The sequence below is a fragment of the Oncorhynchus keta genome, chromosome 14 (assembly GCF_023373465.1).
Source record: "Oncorhynchus keta strain PuntledgeMale-10-30-2019 chromosome 14, Oket_V2, whole genome shotgun sequence".
Taxonomy (NCBI): Eukaryota; Metazoa; Chordata; class Actinopteri; order Salmoniformes; family Salmonidae; genus Oncorhynchus; species Oncorhynchus keta.
Genome location: NC_068434.1, coordinates 32,512,905 through 32,533,875, shown reverse-complemented (window position 1 = coordinate 32,533,875; position 20,971 = coordinate 32,512,905). Strand labels below are relative to the sequence as shown.

General features: G+C 42.1%; 1 protein-coding gene across 5 annotated transcripts in view; it reads right to left on the bottom strand.

The window, feature by feature from the left end:
• LOC118393230 (MLX-interacting protein-like) overlaps nt 1-20,971 on the bottom strand; it is a 44,929-nt gene that overhangs the window by 22,161 nt on the left and 1,797 nt on the right. For 2 of the 5 annotated variants that reach the window (XM_035785709.2, XM_035785706.2), the window contains exons 2-6: nt 6,415-6,521; nt 5,986-6,071; nt 5,629-5,718; nt 4,933-4,974; nt 3,188-3,422 (exon numbers count right to left, since the gene is read on the bottom strand). In XM_035785709.2, coding sequence (XP_035641602.1) covers nt 3,188-3,422; nt 4,933-4,974; nt 5,629-5,718; nt 5,986-6,071; nt 6,415-6,521 — 560 coding nt within the window. The remainder of the gene's footprint in view (nt 1-3,187; nt 3,423-4,932; nt 4,975-5,628; nt 5,719-5,985; nt 6,072-6,414; nt 6,522-20,971) is intronic. The other 3 variants (XM_035785707.2, XM_035785708.2, XM_035785711.2) reach the window with 3 other exon arrangements.

Below are 20,971 nucleotides of genomic sequence, written 5' to 3'. Positions count from 1 at the left end.
TTAGAACGGCCCTTTGATAAATTCTGAACATTAGTAAAAAGAACAGCTGAGACAATCCGCCCAAAATCCAATGTTAAGTGCCAAAAGGAGCCCTCTTTCAATATTCTCCATAGGGAGAATCTGTTTTCCTGTAGTCCCAACCATTAAGTGCTGTCAGTCAATATCACCCAACATACAAGTTACAGCAAATCAGAGCTGCTAACAGGGGTACAGGGTCTGTTTTCCCACCTATTGGCTCTTTCACCGCAGATGAGATCACTACACTGCCTGATACAGAAGAGCGTGATTTGAGTTTTTTTAAAACATCACAGACTCAGTTGTGGCTATCATAAACTTTATCCGATCAACATCTAGCCTGCAACATCGCTTGTTTCGTAGTCTGCTGAGCATCATGATCTACTTTACATACATTTTCCCACATTTTGTTGTGTTACAGACTACATTTTTGTAGATTTTGTGTCACTGATCTACATACAAAACCCCATAATGTCAAACTGGAATTATGTTTTTAGAAATGTTTACAAATTAATAAAACATTTAAAGATGAAATGTCTTGAGTCAATACACATTCAATCATTTTGTTATGGTAAGCCTAAATAGGTTCAGGAGTAAAAATGAGCATAACCACCCTGCAGGCCAAAAGCATACCACCCTGCATCCCACTGCAAGCTTGCCTCTGAAGATAAGCAGGGTTTGTTCTGGTTGGAAGACCAGATGCTGCTAGCAGTGGTGTTGGAGGGCCAGTAGGAGGCACTCTTCTCTGGTCTAAAAAAATATCCCAATGCCCCAGGGCAGTGATTGGGGACATTTCCCTGTTTAGGGCATCATCTCTCAGATTGAATGTTTAACAGGTGGCCTGACTCTCTGTGGTCACTAAAGATCCCATTGGAATTATTGTAAGAGTAGGGGTGTTAACCCCGGTGTCCTGGATAAATTCCCAATCTGACCATCACGGCCAACTAATTATCCCCAGCTTCCGATTTGCTCATTCATCCCCCTCCTCTCCCCTGTAATTATTCCCCAGGTCGTTGCTTTAAATGAGAATATGTTCAGAGTACTTTCCTGGTAAAAAGATAGAACAATAAATTGCATGTACTCCTTGTTCAATAATGGTGTTTAACGTGATTTTTAAATGACAACCATCTCTGTACCCCACACACACACACACACACACACAATGATCTGTAACATCCCTCAGTCGAGCAGTGAATTTCAAACACAGATTCAACAAAGACCATGTAGGTTTTCCAATGCATCGCAAAGAAAGACACCTATTGGTAGATAGGGGAAAAAAACAGGAAAAAAACAGACATTGAATATCCCTTTGAGCATAGTGCAGTTATGAATGTAACACTTTGGATGGTGTATCAATACACCCAGTGACTACAGATACAGGCGCCATTCCTAAATCAGTTGCTGGAGAGGAAGGAAACAGCTCAGGGATTTCACCATGAGGTCAATGGTGTTTTTTAAAACAGTTAAGAGTTTAATGGCTGTAATAGGAGATGACTGAGGATGGATAAACAATATTGTAGTTACTCCACAATACTATCATAAATGACAATGAAAAAAAGGAAGCCTGTACAGAATGCAAATATTCCAAAACATGCATCATGTTGGCAATAAGGCACTAAAGTAACACTGCAAAAGAAAATGCCATAAAAATTGATTTTTGCCCTGTGTTACGTTTGGGGCAAATCCAACACAACAAACACATCACCGAGTGCCACTATTGAATATATTCAAGAATGGTGGTGGCTGCATCATGTTTTGGGTATGCTTGTCATCGGCAAGGAGTAGGGAGTTTATAAAAAAGTAAAATAAACAGAATAGAGCTAAGCACAAGCAAACTTCTAGAGGAAAACTTGGTTCAGTCTGCTTTCCAACAGACAAATGTACCTTTCAGGAGGACAATAACGTAAAACACAAGGCCAAATATACACTGGAGTTGCTTACCAAGATGACATTGAATGTTGCTAAGTGGCCTAGATATTATTTTATATATATATATTTTTTAAACTTAAATCGACTTTAACATATATGGCAAGACTTCAACCAACTTGACAGAGCTTGACACATGTTTTAAAGAATGGGAAAATATTTTACAATCCAGACAGATCGAGATTTACCCAGAAAGACTCACAGCTGTAATCGCTGCCAAAGGTGATTCTAACATGTATTGACTCAGAGGGGTGAATACTTACAGTATCTAATCAAGATATTAGTGTTTAATTTTCCATTAATCCCAAAAAAATAAAAATGTTAATCTACTTTGACAAAGTATTTTGTGTAATCCATTTAAATCCCACTCCGTAATAACAAAATGTGGAAAATGTCAAAGGGGTGTGAATACTTTCTGAATGCACAGTATCTAGAAAACAAAATCATATCAGATGTTTGTTTCTTTGTGACATCTTCAATCAATTAAATTGACTTCATTTGGGACTATAGGGGAGGGATAAAACATTTAGTGACATGGTTGGAAAAACAAATTATTTTCAAAACAAATGTGTTATGTCACCCCCAATGTCAATTCCTCCTTTGGCCGCCTCTCCTTCTAGTTCTCTGCTGCCAATGACTGGAATGATCTACAAAAATCTCTGAAACTGGAAACACTTATCTCCCTCACTATCTTTAAGCACCAGCTATCAGAGCAGCTCACAGATTACTGCACCTGTACATAGCCCATCTATAATTTAGCCCAAACAACTACCTCTTCCCCTACTGTATTTATTTATTTGGCTCCTTTGCACCCCATTATTTCAATTTCTACTTTGCACATTCTTCCACTGCAAATCTACCATTCCAGTGTTTTACTTGCTATATTGTATTTACTTCGCCACCATGGCTTTTTTTTGTTGCCTTTACCTCCCTTATCTCACCTCATTTGCTCACATTGTATATAGACTTATTTTTCTACTGTTTTATTGACTATGTTTGTTTTACTCCATGTGTAACTCTGTGTTGTTGTATGTGTCGAACTGCTTTGCTTCATCTTGGCCAGGTCACAATTGTAAATGAGAACTTGTTCTCTATTTGCCTACATGGTTAAATAAAAGGTGAAATAAATAATAATATATATTTTTTTAATTCCCCACTGTAAATAACCTTCTTCAAATCTGGCCCCTGTAAGAATATAGTTGATAAGCCCTGGTGTATGGAATGGGATGTTGGTGTGGGCCCTCACCTATTTCCCTGGGATTGGGCCAGGCCATGGGCTGGTGGGAGGCCAGCGTGGAGAAGAGTGTGTCAGAAAACTCTGACATCAGCACGTCCATGTCAAAGAGTGGGTCCATCTCCATGGGGACGGGTGACTCACGGCTCTTGCGAGCAATGCGGCGCCCAGCCATTTCCTCATCCTGATAAAGGGACACACGGAAGGTGTCTGGAAAGACATCCCCAAACAGCGAAAACTGTTCTTCCTGGGGTGTTCAATATGCAACAAGCCAGCCAGTCAGTTACACAAAAAACATGCAGTGCACATATTATACAGCATAGTCACACAACTAATCTACTTAACAGAGTAAGATAAAACAATTATGAAACATGCACATCGCATACTCAAATTGATTATGCACCAAGCGGTTTGTTTGAAGTAGACCTACTACAGTCCCCTACGTATGTTTTGGACAGTGAAGCTGAAACTTAATTTGACTCTATACTCTAGCATTTTGGATTTTGAGATACAATGTTTCATATGAGGTGACAGTATCTTTTATTTGAGGGCATGCTCATACATATTCTGTTTTACCATTTAGAAATGAAAGCACTTTATGTCTCTAGTGCCCGCTTTTGAAGGCGTCATAAGTATTTTGAGAAATTCACTTTTGTAATAAAGTAGTCAAAAGTTCAGTATTTGGTCCTATATTCCTAGCACGCATGACTACATCAAGCTTGTGACTCTACAAACTTGTTGGATGCATTTGCAGTTTGTTTACGCTGTGTTTCAGATTATGTTGTGTTCAGTAGAAATTAATGATAAATAATGTAGTGTGTCATTTTTGAGTCACTTTTATTGGAAATAAGAATAGAATATGATTCTGAACACTTCTAGATTAATGTGCATGCTACATTGATTATGGATAATCATGAATGAATCGTGAATAACGATGAGTGAGAAAGTTAGAGGCATAAATAGCATACTCCCTCCAAAAAATGCTAACCTTCCTGGTTATTGGTACTGGTGAGCGGTAAGCATGTCTTGGGGGTATGATCTTCGTGCCTAACTCATTCACGATTCATTCCAGATTTTCTGAAATCATGGTAGTATCCACATGAATGTAGAAGTGTTCAGACACATATTATATTCTTCTTTATAATAAAAGACTACAAAATTACACAATACATTATTTACCATTAATTTATATTGGGCACAACATAATCTAATTTACAACTAACACAAACTGCAAATGCATCCAACAAATTTGTAGAGTCACAAGCTGGATGTAGTCATTGCGTGCTAGAAATATGGGACCAAATACTAAACTTTGACTACTTTAACACACATAAGTGAATTTGCCCAAATACTACAGGCACTTTCAAATGGGAGAACGAGATGCATAAAGTGCTTACATTTCTGAACGGTAAAACAGATATGTATGAAAATACCCTCAAATAAAAGGTGACATTCTTTAGTGTTCTGTAAAGTTGATCTCAAATCCAAAATGCTGAAGTATAGAGACAAATTAAAAGTTTTAACTTCACTGTCCAAATAAATACGTAGGAGAGTGAGTGTATGTGTACTCAAAAACAGCATTAGAACACAACCTACAATCACAACTTGTGACATTAATAAGCTATTATTTTCCATTTTCACATTAGATTTCAGATGTTGGGATTATTTGGGTGTTAACCTTATTTTCTCTCACACTCTTGCTATTACCAAATTTAAATAGAGCCAGCATCACACGCAAGATCACTTAGATTGCATACCTTGAGAAGGCTTGAGAGATCGTCATCCTTGTGCTTCTGTAACTGTGATAAATTGGAAAATCAATGTTAATTGGCAGATTCATATATTGAATGAATAACATGAAGTAGAGCATACTAAATGTAGGATATTCAACTGGTTGCCTCACGAGCCAGTTAAAGCAACTGACAAGAACCTAAAATAGGCATACTACTGCTTAGTCTTAAAAATTAGTCGACTTTGTTAAATTGCGACATAGCGGTACTTTAAAAAAAATATATATTTTTCATTTTACCCCTTTCTTGTGATATTCAATTGGTAGTTACAGCTGCAACTTCCTTCCTTCGAAACATGACCCTGTCAAGCCGCACTGCTTCTTGACACACTGCTTGCTTAACCTGGAAGCCAGCCGCACCAATGTGTCAGAGGAAACACTGTCCAGCTGACGGCCGAAGTCACAAGGAGTCGCTAAAGTCGCGATGGGACAAGGAAATCCCGGCCAGCCAAACCCTCCCCTATCCCGGATGATGCTGGGCCAAATGTGTCTCCCGGTCACGGCCAGCTGTGACATAGCCCGGAATCAAACCCGGGTCTGTAGTGATGCCTCAAGCACTGCAACCTTAGGCCTCTTGAGTGGCGGAGCGGTCTAACATTGTGCTAATTTAATCTAAACACAGAAAAGGCACCATTTCAGGAAATAACTAAATCCATTACTCTACCCTTTTCTTGAAATATGTCCTCCACTTGTGATACTCTCGAATTACAATTTCAATTCTTCTTTTCCAATATTTCCCCTCTGTGGCTATTGCCTACATAAGATAGAGGGGGAGGGAGAAAAGAACGTGGGAAGAGGTTGACAGAAAAGTGGTAAGCAGTAAGGAGGGGTGAGAGACATGGGTGGGAGTGGAACAGAGGAGGGGGAATCATATAATTGATAATGAAGAGCGACATGCGAATGAGCCAAAACGATACGTATGGGATAAAAAAGTGATCAGAGAGAAGAGTCTGGTTATTAGGGTGAAACAGTGGTATGGTACTGTTGCCTATATACCCAGCAATCCACTACCCCTCCTTACCTCTGCCGGACGATGGTCCTCCATGTCCACAGTCCCATCCAGAGGAGTAACAAAATGGCAGACAGGGTTCTCTCGCTTCTCCACATCTGTAGAGTAGAACACATGCAAGAGCTACCAGTTGAGTGAAAATAACACACCAGCTTACTAATTATAGAATATACCTAATATAATTGAGAGCAGATATCAATTTACCCAGATTGATTAAATATGATTTGTACACATTAACTGTAGACTATACTTCTCAATCAGAAGGTGATTCAAGTGCCATTCAGTGGCTCTCCAAACCCAACCCTGGATTCCCCTGCACAAGCGTTAATCCAAAACTTCTTTCAGCAAAGTTAAACTTGGTTGTTACTTCGTTAAAACAGTCGGGTTACTGTTTTTAGTGAGAGACAGAATAGAGTATGAAGCCATGTGTGGAGCTCTTACATTGCATGTACCAGGCCCTCCAGATAGCATTGTTGAGCCGGATCTTGTCTCTCCACAGCAACTTCAGGCCTTTGAAGTTCTTCCATTTTGGCGACACCAACTTGCCGCTGAAAAGGCAGAAGACAACACAAGCATCTAAATGACCTACTCAAGCGGCAAAGACGCAGGTTTGCAAAATCAAGAGGTAATGTTAACAGTGGAGTTAGAGGTTATCATAGAACAAATACGGATGTCACCCCTGATTTCAGACAGCTCAACCTTCCCTTTATCCTAAGTGTAGGCAGGCTGCCTTGACAGTGGACACACTCCATGACTCCAACTCTGAAAAGGCCAACATAACACATGCGTCCATAGGGACTAAGTAGGCCACCGTTGACACTGGAGACTACACAAAACACAACAGTGAGGCAGAGAGCATAGGTGAGGCAAAGACAAGGCAGTGGAGGTTTTAGCATGTTCTATCAATCATGAACAACGTAATGTTCCATTTCACACCGATGCTTGGTGGTTATCGTGGGGGAGTGTTGGAAAGATTCAAATAAAAAATAGACTTGGTTGACTTCCTGTGTAATGAAAAGAAAATGTGTCTCCTTGTCAATGTAACTGACATATTTGGGAAACTAAATGAACTGAACGCAAGCATGCATGCATGCAGGGGAAATACAAAAACATTATATAGATGAGTGACAATCAGTGGATTCAGAGGAAATAATTCTTATTGGAGAGAGTCTTTCAAAAGTGAACCATGCGACCTTCCCTTGGCGGTGCATGTCACATGCGCTGAATACAACAGGTGTAGACCTTACCGTGAAATGCTAACTTACAAGCCATGAACCAACAATGCAGTTAAGAAAAATAAGAGTTAGGAAAATATTAACTAAAAAAAAAAGTAACACAAAAGAATAATGACGAAGCTATATACAAGGGGTTCAAGTTAAGTCGAGGTAATTGAGGTAATATATACATGTAGGGTAAAGTGACTATGCATTGATAATAAACAGCGAGGAGCAGCAGCGTAAAAACAAAAACAAAACAAACAAAAACTGATTAACAGTTCGGCAGTCTTCTGGCTTGGAGGTAGAAACTGTTAAGCAGTCTTTTGGACATAGACTTGGTGCTCTGGTACCGCTTGCCATGTCTATGACTAGGGTGGCTGAAGTCTAACAATTTTTAGGGCCTCGGTGTTCCTTTTGTCCAGGTGGGAAAGGGCAGTGTGGAGAGCAAGAGGTTGCGTCATCTGTGGATCTGTTGGGGCGGTATGCGAATTGGAATGGTTCTAGGATTTCTGGGATTATGGTGTTGATGTGAGCCATGACCAGCCTTTCAAAGCACTTCATGGCTACAGATGTGAGTGCTACATGTTGGTAATCATTGAGGCAGGTTACCTTGGTGTTCTTGGGCACAGGGACTAGGGTGCTCTGCTTGAAACATGTAGGTATTACAGACTCGGTCAGAGAAAAGGTTGAAAATGTCAGTGAAGACACTTGCCAGTTGGTCAGAGCATGCTCTGAGTACAGTATCAGTAAGTGTCCCACACGAGTGATGACTGCTCACCTCCAACGATTAGAAGAACAGTTTGGGACTTACTTCCCAATCCGTTTGACTGTGATCCTGGCTCAGTTGATGTGCCAGTAAGTAAAATCTAACAGTTGATTGAGCTGTCATGTGACTGAATGCTGCAGATAACGTATTTGGCTATTTCAGCCACACTCGTTGCTGACAGGTTTATAAAATTAAGCACTCAGCCATACAATCTCCATAGACAAACATTGGCAGTGGACTGGCCTTGTTGAAAATCACTGAGCTCTTCAGCGTGGCACCGTCATAGGATGCCACCTTTCCAAACAGTCAGTTTGTCAAATTTATCCCCGCTAGAGCTGCCCCGGTCAACTGTAAGTTCTGTTATTGTGAAGTGGAAACATCTAGGAGCAACAACGGCTCAACCGCGAAGTGGAAGGGAACACAAGCTCATAGAACAGGAACCACCAAGTGCTGAAGCACTTAGCGAGTTAAAAATAATCTGTCCTCGGTTGCAGCAATCACTACGGCAGGAGCTTCAGGAAATGGGTTTCCATGGCCAAGCAGCCATACACAAGCCTAAGAACACCATGCACAATGCCAAGAATCGGCTGGAGTGGCGTAAAGCTCGACGCCATTGGACTCTGGAGCAATGGAAACACGTTCTCTGAAGTGATGAAAAACGCATCACCATCTGGCAGTCCGATGGAAGAATCTGGGTTTGGCGGATGCATAGTGTCAACTGTAAAGATTTGTGGAGGAGGAATAATGGTCTGGGCTGTTTTTCAAGGTTCGGGCTAGGCCCCTTAGTTCCAGTGAAGGGAAACCTTAACGGTATAGCATACAATGACATTCAGTTTGATTCTGTGCTTCCAATTTTGTGGCAGCAGTTTGGGAAAGCCCTTTCCTGTTTCAGCATGACAATGCCCCCATGCACAAAGCGAGGTCCATACAGAAATTGTTTCTCGAGATCGGTGTGGAAGAACTTGACTGGCCTGCACAGAGCCATGACCTCAACCCCATTGAACACCTTCTGGATGAATTGGAAAGCTGACTGCGAGCCAGGCCTAATCATCCAACATCAGTGCCCGACCCCACTAATGCTTGTGGCTGAATGGAAGCAAGTCCCTGCAGCAATGTTCCAACATCTAGAGGAAAGCCTCCCTAGAAGTGTGGAGGCTATTATAGCAGCAAAAGGGGGACCAACTCCATATTAATGCCCATGATTTTGGAAAGATATGTTCGACGAGGTGTCCACATACTTTTGGTCATGTACTGTATCTGTGTGAAGCTGGATTCAGTGCTCTCATCTGCATTAAAACCAAATGTCAATCCAGGTTGAATGTGACAGCAGAGATGAGGCGCGCCCTTCAAGAATCTCCGACTCGACATGCACACCCATTTCATTAGTGCTGGTGAGATAATATACATGTCAGTCATTTGCAATTGACTGTCATAGCCCCACATTAAAATGTAGGCTATGTGATGGTGATTTGAGAAGACAATCAGAAATACTGTTAGAATGTTTTTCAATTGACTGCCATAGCCCCAAATAAAATATGTTTCTCACTTGGTTGGGGTCGAAATCATTTTTCGCTATCAACATAAAAAAATTATGTAACTATTATTTAACTAGGCAAGTCTATTAAGAGCAAATTCGTATTCACAATGACAGCCTACCCGGACAACGCTGGGCCAATTGTGCGCCACCCTACGGGTAGTGCCCAAAAAGGTTTGGGACTCCCTGGCCTAGTATAATCTGTTTACTATAACTAAAAGTGCAGTTCATAGGGTTGAGTCAAACACAGGAAGACAGAGGCCATCAACAGGACAAGAAAAAAAACAGGAACAACGGGACATTCATATGTGTAGGACTAACAGGTTGCGCCACAGCAATGGATGTTCCCCCGACAGACATGGTTACGGCGAGTGTTTAGTTGGTCGCTCTACACAGACGGGTTTCCTCACACAATGCTCCAGCTTACACTTCTGTAGAAGTTCCCATTTCAATTGGGACAGAGAGGATGAGTCAGAAATGAACGCGCGTCACCGGTGACATGCCTGCCATATCCGCTTGTTGCCCTATTTAAATATGAGCACAATTCCTGCCCGGGAACTATCTTTCCCCTTTTGAACGTTCAATGAGAATCGGGGGAAATATGCTATGTTGGATTGACATTAAAGGTTGCCCAATGGCCCAGGGTAGGTAAACTGTGGATGCCCGTTAGGGAAAGGTACAATTGTCACAAAGACAACCTTTATTTCACATTGATTCTAGTGTTCCATTTGTTTAAAACAACACACATTAAACCAAGGCTAAGTGCCTTACTCACTCAATTCTGATCAGACCACTCCCTTTAGTCTATTCACAGGCGTGCTGAACACAAAAACGATCCCATTAGGCCTGTAGAAATACTGCCTATAAAACGTATCTAACTGATGGGATACACAAACAAAACTATAGACAAGCTACATTCCTTGCTTAATCACGACAGCTTTATCACAAATTCAAACGAGACTTGCGAACCGCTAGTGCGCCATTTAGAATTGGTTACAACAGCCCTACACCTAGGCAGGTTCCAGACTGAAACGTGCAACAAAAACATTGTTTTGGTAAAAGGCAGAGTATTTTTTTCTGAATCATTAATCTACTTTGTTACATTTTTAACAAAAGCCTGCCCACCAAGTTTAAACTAAACAAATCAAACACAAGGTAAACAAATGTACACCCATGGAATGTGGGTGACGTATGGTTAAATATGGGAATTTTAGCTTTCTAATGTTAACGGTTTGTCTCAACTAGCAATATTTCAGGGAAAAACACCCTGTTAAATCTGGAGTAAACGGTGAACAGCGACGAAGTTGCACCTGGGCTTAGGAGTGTTTTAACGACGCATCGTTCCAACGGCCAAAGACTTAACTAACATACGTTTGTCAAAACACCATGCAGAGAATGTTTGTTAAATGCGTTGTTGAAGCTTGTGTCGATACTGAAAAATAGGCAGCGCTGCTCTCGGATCACCTTTCTACACTTCATAAAAATATAAACGCAACATGAAGTGTTGGTCCCATGTTTCATGAAATTAAAGATCCCAGAAATGTTCCAAATGCACAAAAAGCTTATTTCTCTCAAATGTTGTTTACATCTCTGTTAGTGTCCATTTCTTCTTTGCCAAGATATGCCACACCTGTCAGGTGGACGGATTATCAAAAAGCTGATTATACAGCCAGATCATGCCTCCCAAATTGCGCAGTGGTCAAATGCACTGCATCGCAGTTCTTGGGGTGTCACTACAGACACGGGTTCGATCCCAGGCTGTGCCACAGCCGGCCATCCAATCACAGCCCACGGGTATGGAGTCGTGTGAGCGAGCAGGTTTGCTGATGTCAATGTTGTGAACAGAGTGCCCCATGGTGGCAGTGGGGTTATGGTATGGGCAGGCATAAGCTACGGACAACAAAAACAATTGCATTTTATCAATAACATTTTGAATGCACAGAGATACGGTGACGAGATCCTGAGGCCCATTTTGAGGTCCATTTTTGTTAAGGTATCTGTGACCAACAGATACATATCTGTATTCCAAGTCATGTGAAATCCATTGGATAATTTATTTAAATTGACTGATTTCCTTACATGAACTGTCACTGAGCAAAAAAAATGTTGTGTTTATGTTTTTGTTCAGTATATATTAACAATACTGAGAATGGATCAGCTCCTAGAGAGATATTACCACCCATGACTGCAAATATAGGAGGGTTATTCTAATGCCTACCCAATAATAATGCACTAAAATCCCAGATTTGGTACAAAATTGTCCACATGCTGTTAGACCTACACATTAAATATATTGAGGCAAATATTACAGAAAGTAGCCTACAATTAGGCAAATATAACTCAATTGATTCAACATGAAATTGATTTAAATGGGATTTAAATATATAGGCCTATATAGCCTATACTGTATTTATCTGAAACATATTTTTATCCTTTGCTTATTTGTAGCCTAGTCAACATCATTCTGAAGTTATCGGCGGTCAGAGAGACAGACAAACATCTTGATTCTGTGTTTAGCATATATCTTCGTGAGATGCAAAAAACATCTAACGGCACACTTAGCTGGTTCGTATTGCCTCGGAGGCCAGGTTGGGGCTGGTTCTATGAGAGGTCTGAGGCAGTCGGTAAATGACGAGCGTTTTCAAGGGCAACTTTTCCAACAATGGTTTTGGGAAACAGCTTGGAGATTTAACGTAGCTCCTACGAAGGTTCTAACGAAGATGCTTTTGGGAAACCGGGCCCTGTTTCGGTAGCGCGAGTCGCAGCTCAAGTGGTGCTTGCAGTCCATCATTTAGCAAATCACCTCGCAACTCTAGCAAGTGTTTTTCAGTTTAAATTACCCAATGACAATGAGCATAGACTCTATTTAGTATGTATTTTGTATATAAATGGGATGAAAGGTATTTTTTTATCCCCTGACAAGTGAACTGAAACTATTAATGAGTCAAGGATATGTCCTTCCACTTAAGCCAAGTTGATGTGTACAAAGCCACCTGAGCCGGATGCCCGTATCACCCATCCACTTGGCTACATGTCAACAAATGTAGCCACTAGCCACTGCATTGGAGATTCCTGGGGACACCAGGCTTAAAACCTCTCCATCTATGACAGCCTAGGTGAGGACACTTGATGCTCCGGACGCCCTACCCCAACCCCCCAAGTTGCAAAGGCAACACTTTGCGGGTGGGTGATGTCTGTGTCAAGCCATCTGAGCAAGTGCCAAGGTCAAGAGTGTACATGCATTTGGTAGACTGGCCAAGTTTAAGTCACTGCCATGAGTCTGTCAACCTTTCTCACTCATAATAGTTGCACATTGGCATTCACTCTTGACCTTGACACAGGACAAATAAATCACCCACCCGCACCGTGTTGCCTTTCACTTGGGGGGGTTGGGTAGGAGGTGGGCGTCAGGAGCAACAAGTGTCCTCACATGGGCTGTCATAGATGGAGAGGACATTTGTAGATTTGAAGATGCACTCAGCCAATGTGAAACTATGAGTGAAAAAGGTTGGCAGAATCGTTGTGGTTCCTTAAACTGGGCCAGTCTACCACAGTCATGTGCATCTTCAAATGCAGTGTAATTAAAAAAAAGAGGAGTGAGTTTGATTTTATGGTGGACTCTTCAGGCGCTGTCCTAATGTGTAGCAAAACAGAGTGTACCTGGACAGTCTACATTGCAGTACACTTTTGTTGCTCTAAGAGAGAGCCAAAGTGCTAAAGGAATCCAGATTATCGTGCATGTAGTAAAGGGTGTGGTTCACTAGAGATAAACGGTCAAGCAGCGCTTACCTGACGTCACTGAGGGATGACCTTAGCTTGACATCACTGAGGGATGACCTTAGATTATGAGAATGAAAGCGCAAAAAATGCTGTTGATTTAATTGGCCATGTTTGTGTTATGTACCTGCACCATGGCCCTACCACCTACATTTAGTTCAGGTTCTGAACATCTGTCATTGTTCTCTACATTCCACTACACCTAGTCTGCCATAAAACTAGAGCAAAGGTTGCGGGATGTGCGATGGTGCCAATCCTTGGCAAGAAGAGAGCTGTAAAGGAATGCAATCTCCCTTGCACAGGTGTCATATCATGTGTTGACATGGGTTGAGGGTGTTCTGAGAAGGAGCAACACCGACTTTTATTGCAAAACCCCTGTCAGCAAAGTGGTGCTCAGGCTGTTTGCATTGTCTGGGCATCTGGTGTCAAGTGTCCTCTCCACACTCAGCACATCAAGCATGGCTAAACATCGGGCTGTAAAATCCCAACAATCCAGGGTCCATTCTCTCAGCGAAACAGGGTGTGTATATGTCTGTCTGTGTTTGGCACTAGACAAAAGACGGCATCTGAGTGATTCCTTATAAAATGCAGGATTTTTTTTCCTAATTTTGTCTGTCATAGTTGAAGTGTACATATGATGAAAATTACAGGCCTCTCATCTTTTTAAGTGGGAGAACCTGCACAATTGGTGACTGACTAAATACTTTTTGCCCCACTGTATATAGCGAAGGTACATGACGTAATGACGCCACGTAAAATTTTACTCAATACATTCAACACAGCATTCCTAAACTAGCCCAAACGTCTGCTGTGTGGATCGATCAGTCAACAAAGTCAAGCAGTCAACAAGTCAAGCAGTCATTTGAAAGAGTAACAACATTTCAGCAAGACAACTCAAAGGCGAAATCCATTAAAGCCAAGATAAAGGAATTCATTGCTCTTGACAATCCACCGTTCTCCATCGTTGGTGATGTTGGCTTTCGCCGACTGGTCGAGCACCGGTTAACACTACCAAGTGTGCTATGTTGCCTTACCGGAATTACACAGTAATAGCATCACTGCTATTAGCTTCACGACATACATACTATGAAACACCGTTTGGGTCTTTGTGTGTCAAAAAAGATACACTAGCAATGTCAAAACTGTACAAAAAAGTCAGCAAACATGCAAACACTGGTTATGAAATATGTGTTTACAATACAGCATTGGTTATCAAGCATAATTTGTTCAACCGCAACTTCTGGGGTAGCTAGCATTACCTAGTCAGCCTGAAAACAATGACTAGTAGAAACTGCAGTCATTTTCATTATTCTGGGCAATGATTTAGGAATCGTTGTGAGTACGTATTAGCTAGGATGCCACTTGTTATTCGTCTATTAAAATTGAACTTCAAATAAATAGCTAGCCAGCTACTTAACCCTATTGCCCAAAGCTAACGTTATAAGCAGCCAGCTAGCTTCATCCGGCTAGTGAGGCTTGACAGGAGCGGGTTATGTGTTGTAAAGCTAGCCACAATAAGGATTAGGCACAATAGTGGAATTTGCGGTTCACCTTCAAAATAAAATAATGTCATTAAAAGTGATGCAAATTTATGAAAATAGTAGAATTATGCCATACTTTTACTTTGAAGGCTAACCGCAAAGTCCACTATTGCGGCTAATCCTTATTGTAGCTAGCTTCACATAGACGGGGCCGACCACCATTCATCAAATAAGAACTGTCTTATAAATTAGGGTTATTTTAAATGAGTAGTAGCAAACTATAGCTACTGAAACAGATTGTCGTTTTTCTATGTTTTTGAGGAAGATGATTGTTTGCATCCATGAGCAACCTAGCTTTTTGTATAAACAGCACTGTAGGTGCGCGAGACAACTTTACCAGCACATTAGCATACATATCGATGAATCGCTGTGACATATCAAATATGAGTGAGTGTAATCAATGTGTAATAACTACTTAAAACATTTATGAACGTTAAATTATTATGTGATGTACAGTCATATTCAGGTCCTGATTGGTCAAATATTGTTATTTGACACGTCAAATATTGTTATTTGACACGTCAACTAGTGTTAAATAGTATTTTTTTGACACGCAATGGGTGTTCCATAGAAATCCAAGATGAGATTGAAACGACTGAACAGATAAACAACAAAACAGCACAGTACGTAAATTAAATAAATACAGTTGAAGTCGGAAGTTTACATACACTTAGGTTGGAGTCATTAAAACCCGTTTGCAACCACTCCACAAATTTCTGCTGCCGCCCCGTGATTCACTTTTGGGATGTGTTCTTCGGCTTGCAAGCTTCCCCTTTTGTTCTCCAAACATAACGATGGTCAAACAGTTCTATTTTTGTTTCATCAGACCAGAGGACATTTCTCCAAAAAGTACGATCTTTGTCCCCACGTGCAGTTGCAAACTGTAGTCGGGCTTTTTTATGGCGGTTCCAGAGCAGTGGCTTCTTCCTTGCTGAGCGGCCTTTTTGGTTATGTCGACATAGGACTCGTTTTACTGTGGATACAGATACTTTTGTACCCGTTTCCTCCAGCATCTTCACAAGTATATATTAAGATCCGTTGAGGTTGTTCTTTTCACACCAAAGTAAGTTCATCTCTAGGAGACAGAACGCATCTCCTTCATGAGCGGTATGATGGCTGCGTGGTCCCATGGTGTTTATACTTGCGTAGTATTGTTTGTACAGATGAACGTGGTACCTTTGGGCGTTTGGAAATTGCTCCCAAGGATGAACCAGACTTGTGGAGGTCTACAATTCTTGGCTGATTTCTTTTGATTTTCCCATGATGTCAAGCAAAGAGGCACGGAGTTTGAAGGTAGGCCTTGAAATACATCCACAGGTACACCTCCAATTGACTCAAATTATATAAATTAGCCTATCAGAAGCTTCTAAAGCCATGACATCATTTTCTGGAATTTTCCAAGCTGTTTAAAGGCAGTCAACTTAGTGTATGTAAAGTTCTGACACACTGGATATGTGCCACAGTAAATTATAAGTGAAATAATCTGTCTATAAACAATTGTTGGAAAAATTACTTGTCATGTATACAGTAGACATCCTAACCTACTTGCCAAAACTAAAGTTTGTTTTAACAATAAATTTGTCGAATGGTTGCAAAACGAGTTTCAATGACTCCAACCTAAGTGTATGTAAACTTCCGACATCAACTGTGCACACATACATACAAACATATTTCTATTTTATTTCACCTTTATTTAACCAGGTAGGCTAGTTGAGACCAAGTTCTCATTTATAACTGCGACCTGGCCAAGATAAAGCAAAGCAGTGCCACACAAACAACAACACAGTTAAACATGGAATAAACAAACAGTCAATAAACAGTAGGAAAAAGTCTATACACAGTGTGTGCGAATTAGGTAGGATAAGGGAGGTAAGGCAATAAATGGGCCATAGTGGCGAAATAATTACAATATAGCAATTAAACACTGGAGTGATAGGTGCAGGCAGGGATAGGTTGCACTGAGCAGGTTGCACTGCCTGCACTGGGCAGGTGCAGGCAGGGATAGGTTGAAGAGCATGCATTTAGTTTTACTTGCATTTAAGAGCAGTTGGACGTCACGGAAAGAGAGTTGTATGGCATTGAAGCTCGTTTGGAGGTTGGTTAATACAGTGTCCAAAGAAGGGCCAGAAGTTTACAGAATGGTGTCGTCTGCGTAGAGTTGGATCAGAGAATCACCAGCAGCAAGAGCGACATCATTGATGAATACAGAGAAAAGAGTCGGCCCAAGGATTGAACCCTGTGACACCCCCATAGAGACTGCCAGAGGTCCGGACAACAGGCCCTCCGATTTGACACACTGAACTCTGTCTGAGAAGTAGTTAGTGAACCAGGCGAGGAAGTCATTACAAAAACCAAGGCTGTTGAGTCTGCCGATAAGAATGTGGTGATTGACAGAATCGAAAGCCTTGGACAGGTTGATGAATACAGCTGCACAGTATTGTCTCTTATCGATGGCGGTTATGATATCGTTTAGGACCTTGAGCGTGGCTGAGGATCACCCATGGCTAGCTCGGAAACCAGATTGCATAGCAGAGAAGTTACGGTGGGATTCGAAACGGTCGGTGATCTGTATGTTAACTTGGCTTTCGAAGACCTTAGAAAGACAGGGTAGGATAGATATAGGTCTGTAGCAGTTTGGGTCTAGAGTGTCTTCCACTTTGAAGAGGGGGATGACCGCGGCAGCTTTCCAATCTTTGGAAATCTCAGACGATAAGAAAGAGAGGTTGAACAGGCTGGTAATAGAGGTTGCAACAATTCCGGCTGATATTTTTAGAAAGAGAGGGTCCAGATTGTCTAGCTGGGCTGATTTGTAGGGCTAATTTTGCAGCGCTTTCAGAACATGAGCTATCTGGATTTGGGTGAAGGAGAAATGGGGGTACAGGGCTGTTGACCGGGGTAGGGGTAGCCAGGGGGAAAGCATGGCCAGCCGTAGAAAAATGCTTACTGAAATTCTCAATTATCACGGATTTATCGGTGGTGACAGTGTTTCCTAGCCTCAGTGCAGTGGGCAGCTGGGAGGAGGTGCTCTTATTCTCCATGGACTTTACAGTGTCCCAGAACTTTTGGGTTTTTGCTACAGGATGCACATTTCTGCTTTAAATAGCAAGCCTTTTCTTTCCTAACTGCCTATGTAAATTGGTTCTTAACCTCTCTGAAAAGTTGCATGTCTTGGGGGCTATTTGATGCTAATGCAGTACGCCACAGGATGTTTTTGTGCAGGTCAAGAGCAGTCAGGTCTGGAGTGAACCAAGGGCTATATCTGTTCCTCGTTCTACATTTTTTGAACGGGGCATGCTTATTTAAGATGGTGACGAAGGCACTTTTAAAGAATAACCAGGCATCCTCTACTGACGGAATGAGGTCAATATCCTTCCAGGATACCCAAGGCAGGTTGATTAGAAAGGCCTGCTCGCTGAAGTGTTTTAGGGAGCGTTTGACAGCGATGAGGGGTAATCGTTTGACCGCAGACCCATTACGGACACAGGCAATGATGCAGTGATCGCTGAGATCCTGGTTGAAGACAGCAGAGGTGTATTTGGAGGGCAGGTTGGTTAGGATGATATCTAGGAGGGTGCCTGTGTTTACGGATTTGGGGTTGTACGTGGTAGGTTTATTGATCATTTGTGTGAGAGATTGAGGGCATCAAGTTTAGATTGCAGGATGGCCGGGGTGTTATGCATGTCCCAGTTTAGGTCACCTAACAGCACAAGCTCTGAAGCTAGATGGGGGGCAATCAATTCACATATGGTGTCCAGGGTTACAGCTGGGGGCAGAAGGTGATCTATAGCAAGCGGCAATGGTGAGAGACTTGTTTCTGGAAAGGTGGATTTTTAAAAGTAGAAGATCAAATGATCACAGACCTGGATAGTAAGACATTACTCTGCAGACTAACTCCGCCCCCTTTGGCAGTTCTATCTTGTCGGAAAATGTTATAGTTAGGGATGGAAATTTCAGAGTTTTTGGTGGTCTTCCTAAACCAGGAGTCAGACACAGCTATGACATCCAGGTTGGCAGAGTGTGCTAATGCAGTGAATAAAACAAACTTAGAGGCTTCTGATGTTAACATGCATGAAACCAAGGCTTTTACAGTTACAGAAGTCAACAAATGAGAGTGCCTGGGGAATGGGAGTGGAGCTAGGCACAGCAGGGCCTGGATTAACCTCTACATCACCAGAGGAACAGAGGAGTAGGATAGGATTATGCTTGTTTGTTTTATCTGTCGGCCCCGTTGCCTAGTCAACGCCATTTTACCTGCTGTTGTTGTGCTAGCTGATTAGCTGTTGTTGTCTCACCTACTGTTTTAGCTAGCTTTCCCAATTCAACACCTGTGATTACTGTATGCCTCGCTGTATGTCTCTCTCAAATGTCAATATGCCTTGTATACTGTTGCTCAGGTTAGTTATCATTGTTTTAGTTCACAATGGAGCCCCTAGTTCCACTCTTTATACCCCTGATACCTCCTTTGTCCCACCTCCCACACATGCGGTGACCTCACCCATTACAACCAGCATGTCCAGAGATACAACCTCTCTCATCATCACCCAGTGCCTGGGCTTACCTCCGCTGTACCCGCACCCCACCATACCCCTGTCTGCGCATTATGCCCTGAATATATTCTACCATGCCCAGAAACCTGCTCCTCTTATTCTCTGTCCCCAACGCTCTAGGCGACCAGTTTTGATAGCCTTTAGCCGCACCCTCATACTACTCCTTCTCTGTTCCGAGGGTGATGTGGAGGTAAACCCAGGCCCTGCATGTCCCCAGGCACCCTCATTTGTTGACTTCTGTGATCGAAAAAGCCTTGGTTTCATGCATGTCAACATCAGAAACCTCCTCCCTAAGTTTGTTTTACTCACTGCTTTAGCACACTCTGCTAACCCTGATGTCCTTGCCGTGTCTGAATCCTGGCTCAGGAAGGCCACCAAAAATTCAGAGATTTCCATACCCAACTATAACATCTTCCGTCAAGATAGAACTGCTAAAGGAGGGAGGAGTTGCAGTCTACTGCAGAGATAGCCTGCAAAGTAATGTCATACTTTCCAGGTCCATACCCAAACATTTAGAACTACTAATTTTGAAAATCACTCTCTCCAGAAATAAGTCTCTCACTGTTGCCGCCTGCTTTCGACCCCCCTCAGCTCCCAGCTGTGCCCTGGACACCATTTGTGAATTGATCGCCCCCCATCTAGCTTCAGAGTTTGTTCTGTTAGGTGACCTAAACTGGGATATGCTTAAAACCTCTTCGGGATAGGGCTGTCTACTGCCCCCGCTGGAGTAATTGCGTGCCCATCTTGGATTAGACACACACACATATCGTTTTCCAGAGTGGGATCTCTGCTAGTTTGAAAATTATGGCCGCAAATGTTCCATTGTATTGACCAGATACTCCATTTGCCGCTCTAACAATGAAAATAAATGTCTTAAAAATGGAAAGTAATCGGGAGGCGGCATCAGGTGGGAGTATTATATTCAAAGAAAGGGCAGATACGCGTGTGAATCACAACGGTCTTTGCTATTTGGGATCTTTGGGACGTCCCTACCCCATTGAAGTTGCCATTTAAATTGGTTTAGGTGCCGGATAGGGTTATGGTTAGGATTTTGGGGTTCCGAATATTTGCCTGGCTGCCACATCGTTCCGACCAATTGCCACGCCCAGGATAGATATAACTTAACTAAATTCAGTAAGTAGCCTGGCAAGCCTAATAGCTTCTCATCTGACATTGACAGACACTACATGTGAAGGAGCTGCATCGAATTATTATTACATTTAAAGCATTAATTAGATTATGGTTGTTGTATGCCACTATACTGTATCCTGTGTTTTAAGAAATTTAGACCCGTGACTTCAGCTACACCCAATGCTTTGGGCGTGGGATCAAATACTCGAGAGACACTGGAAAAGGAAAGGCTCGTCCAACTTGTTGTGATTCGCTTAGAAAATAAAACCACTTAGATAGTTGTCATTGGTCGAGTTCGTTTTGCATGTCCCGGTGCACCGCGTGTTTTGGTCGAGTTCACTTTGCGTTCCCGGTGCACCGCGTGAGCGGAGTTTAATCTTTTGAGGCTAGTCCATTGGTCTTTAAAACACATCTCTACTCAACCGGAGCATCGGGCCATGCAAAACAAACTTCCCCATTCGGTAGCTGGTATGGACAACGCATAT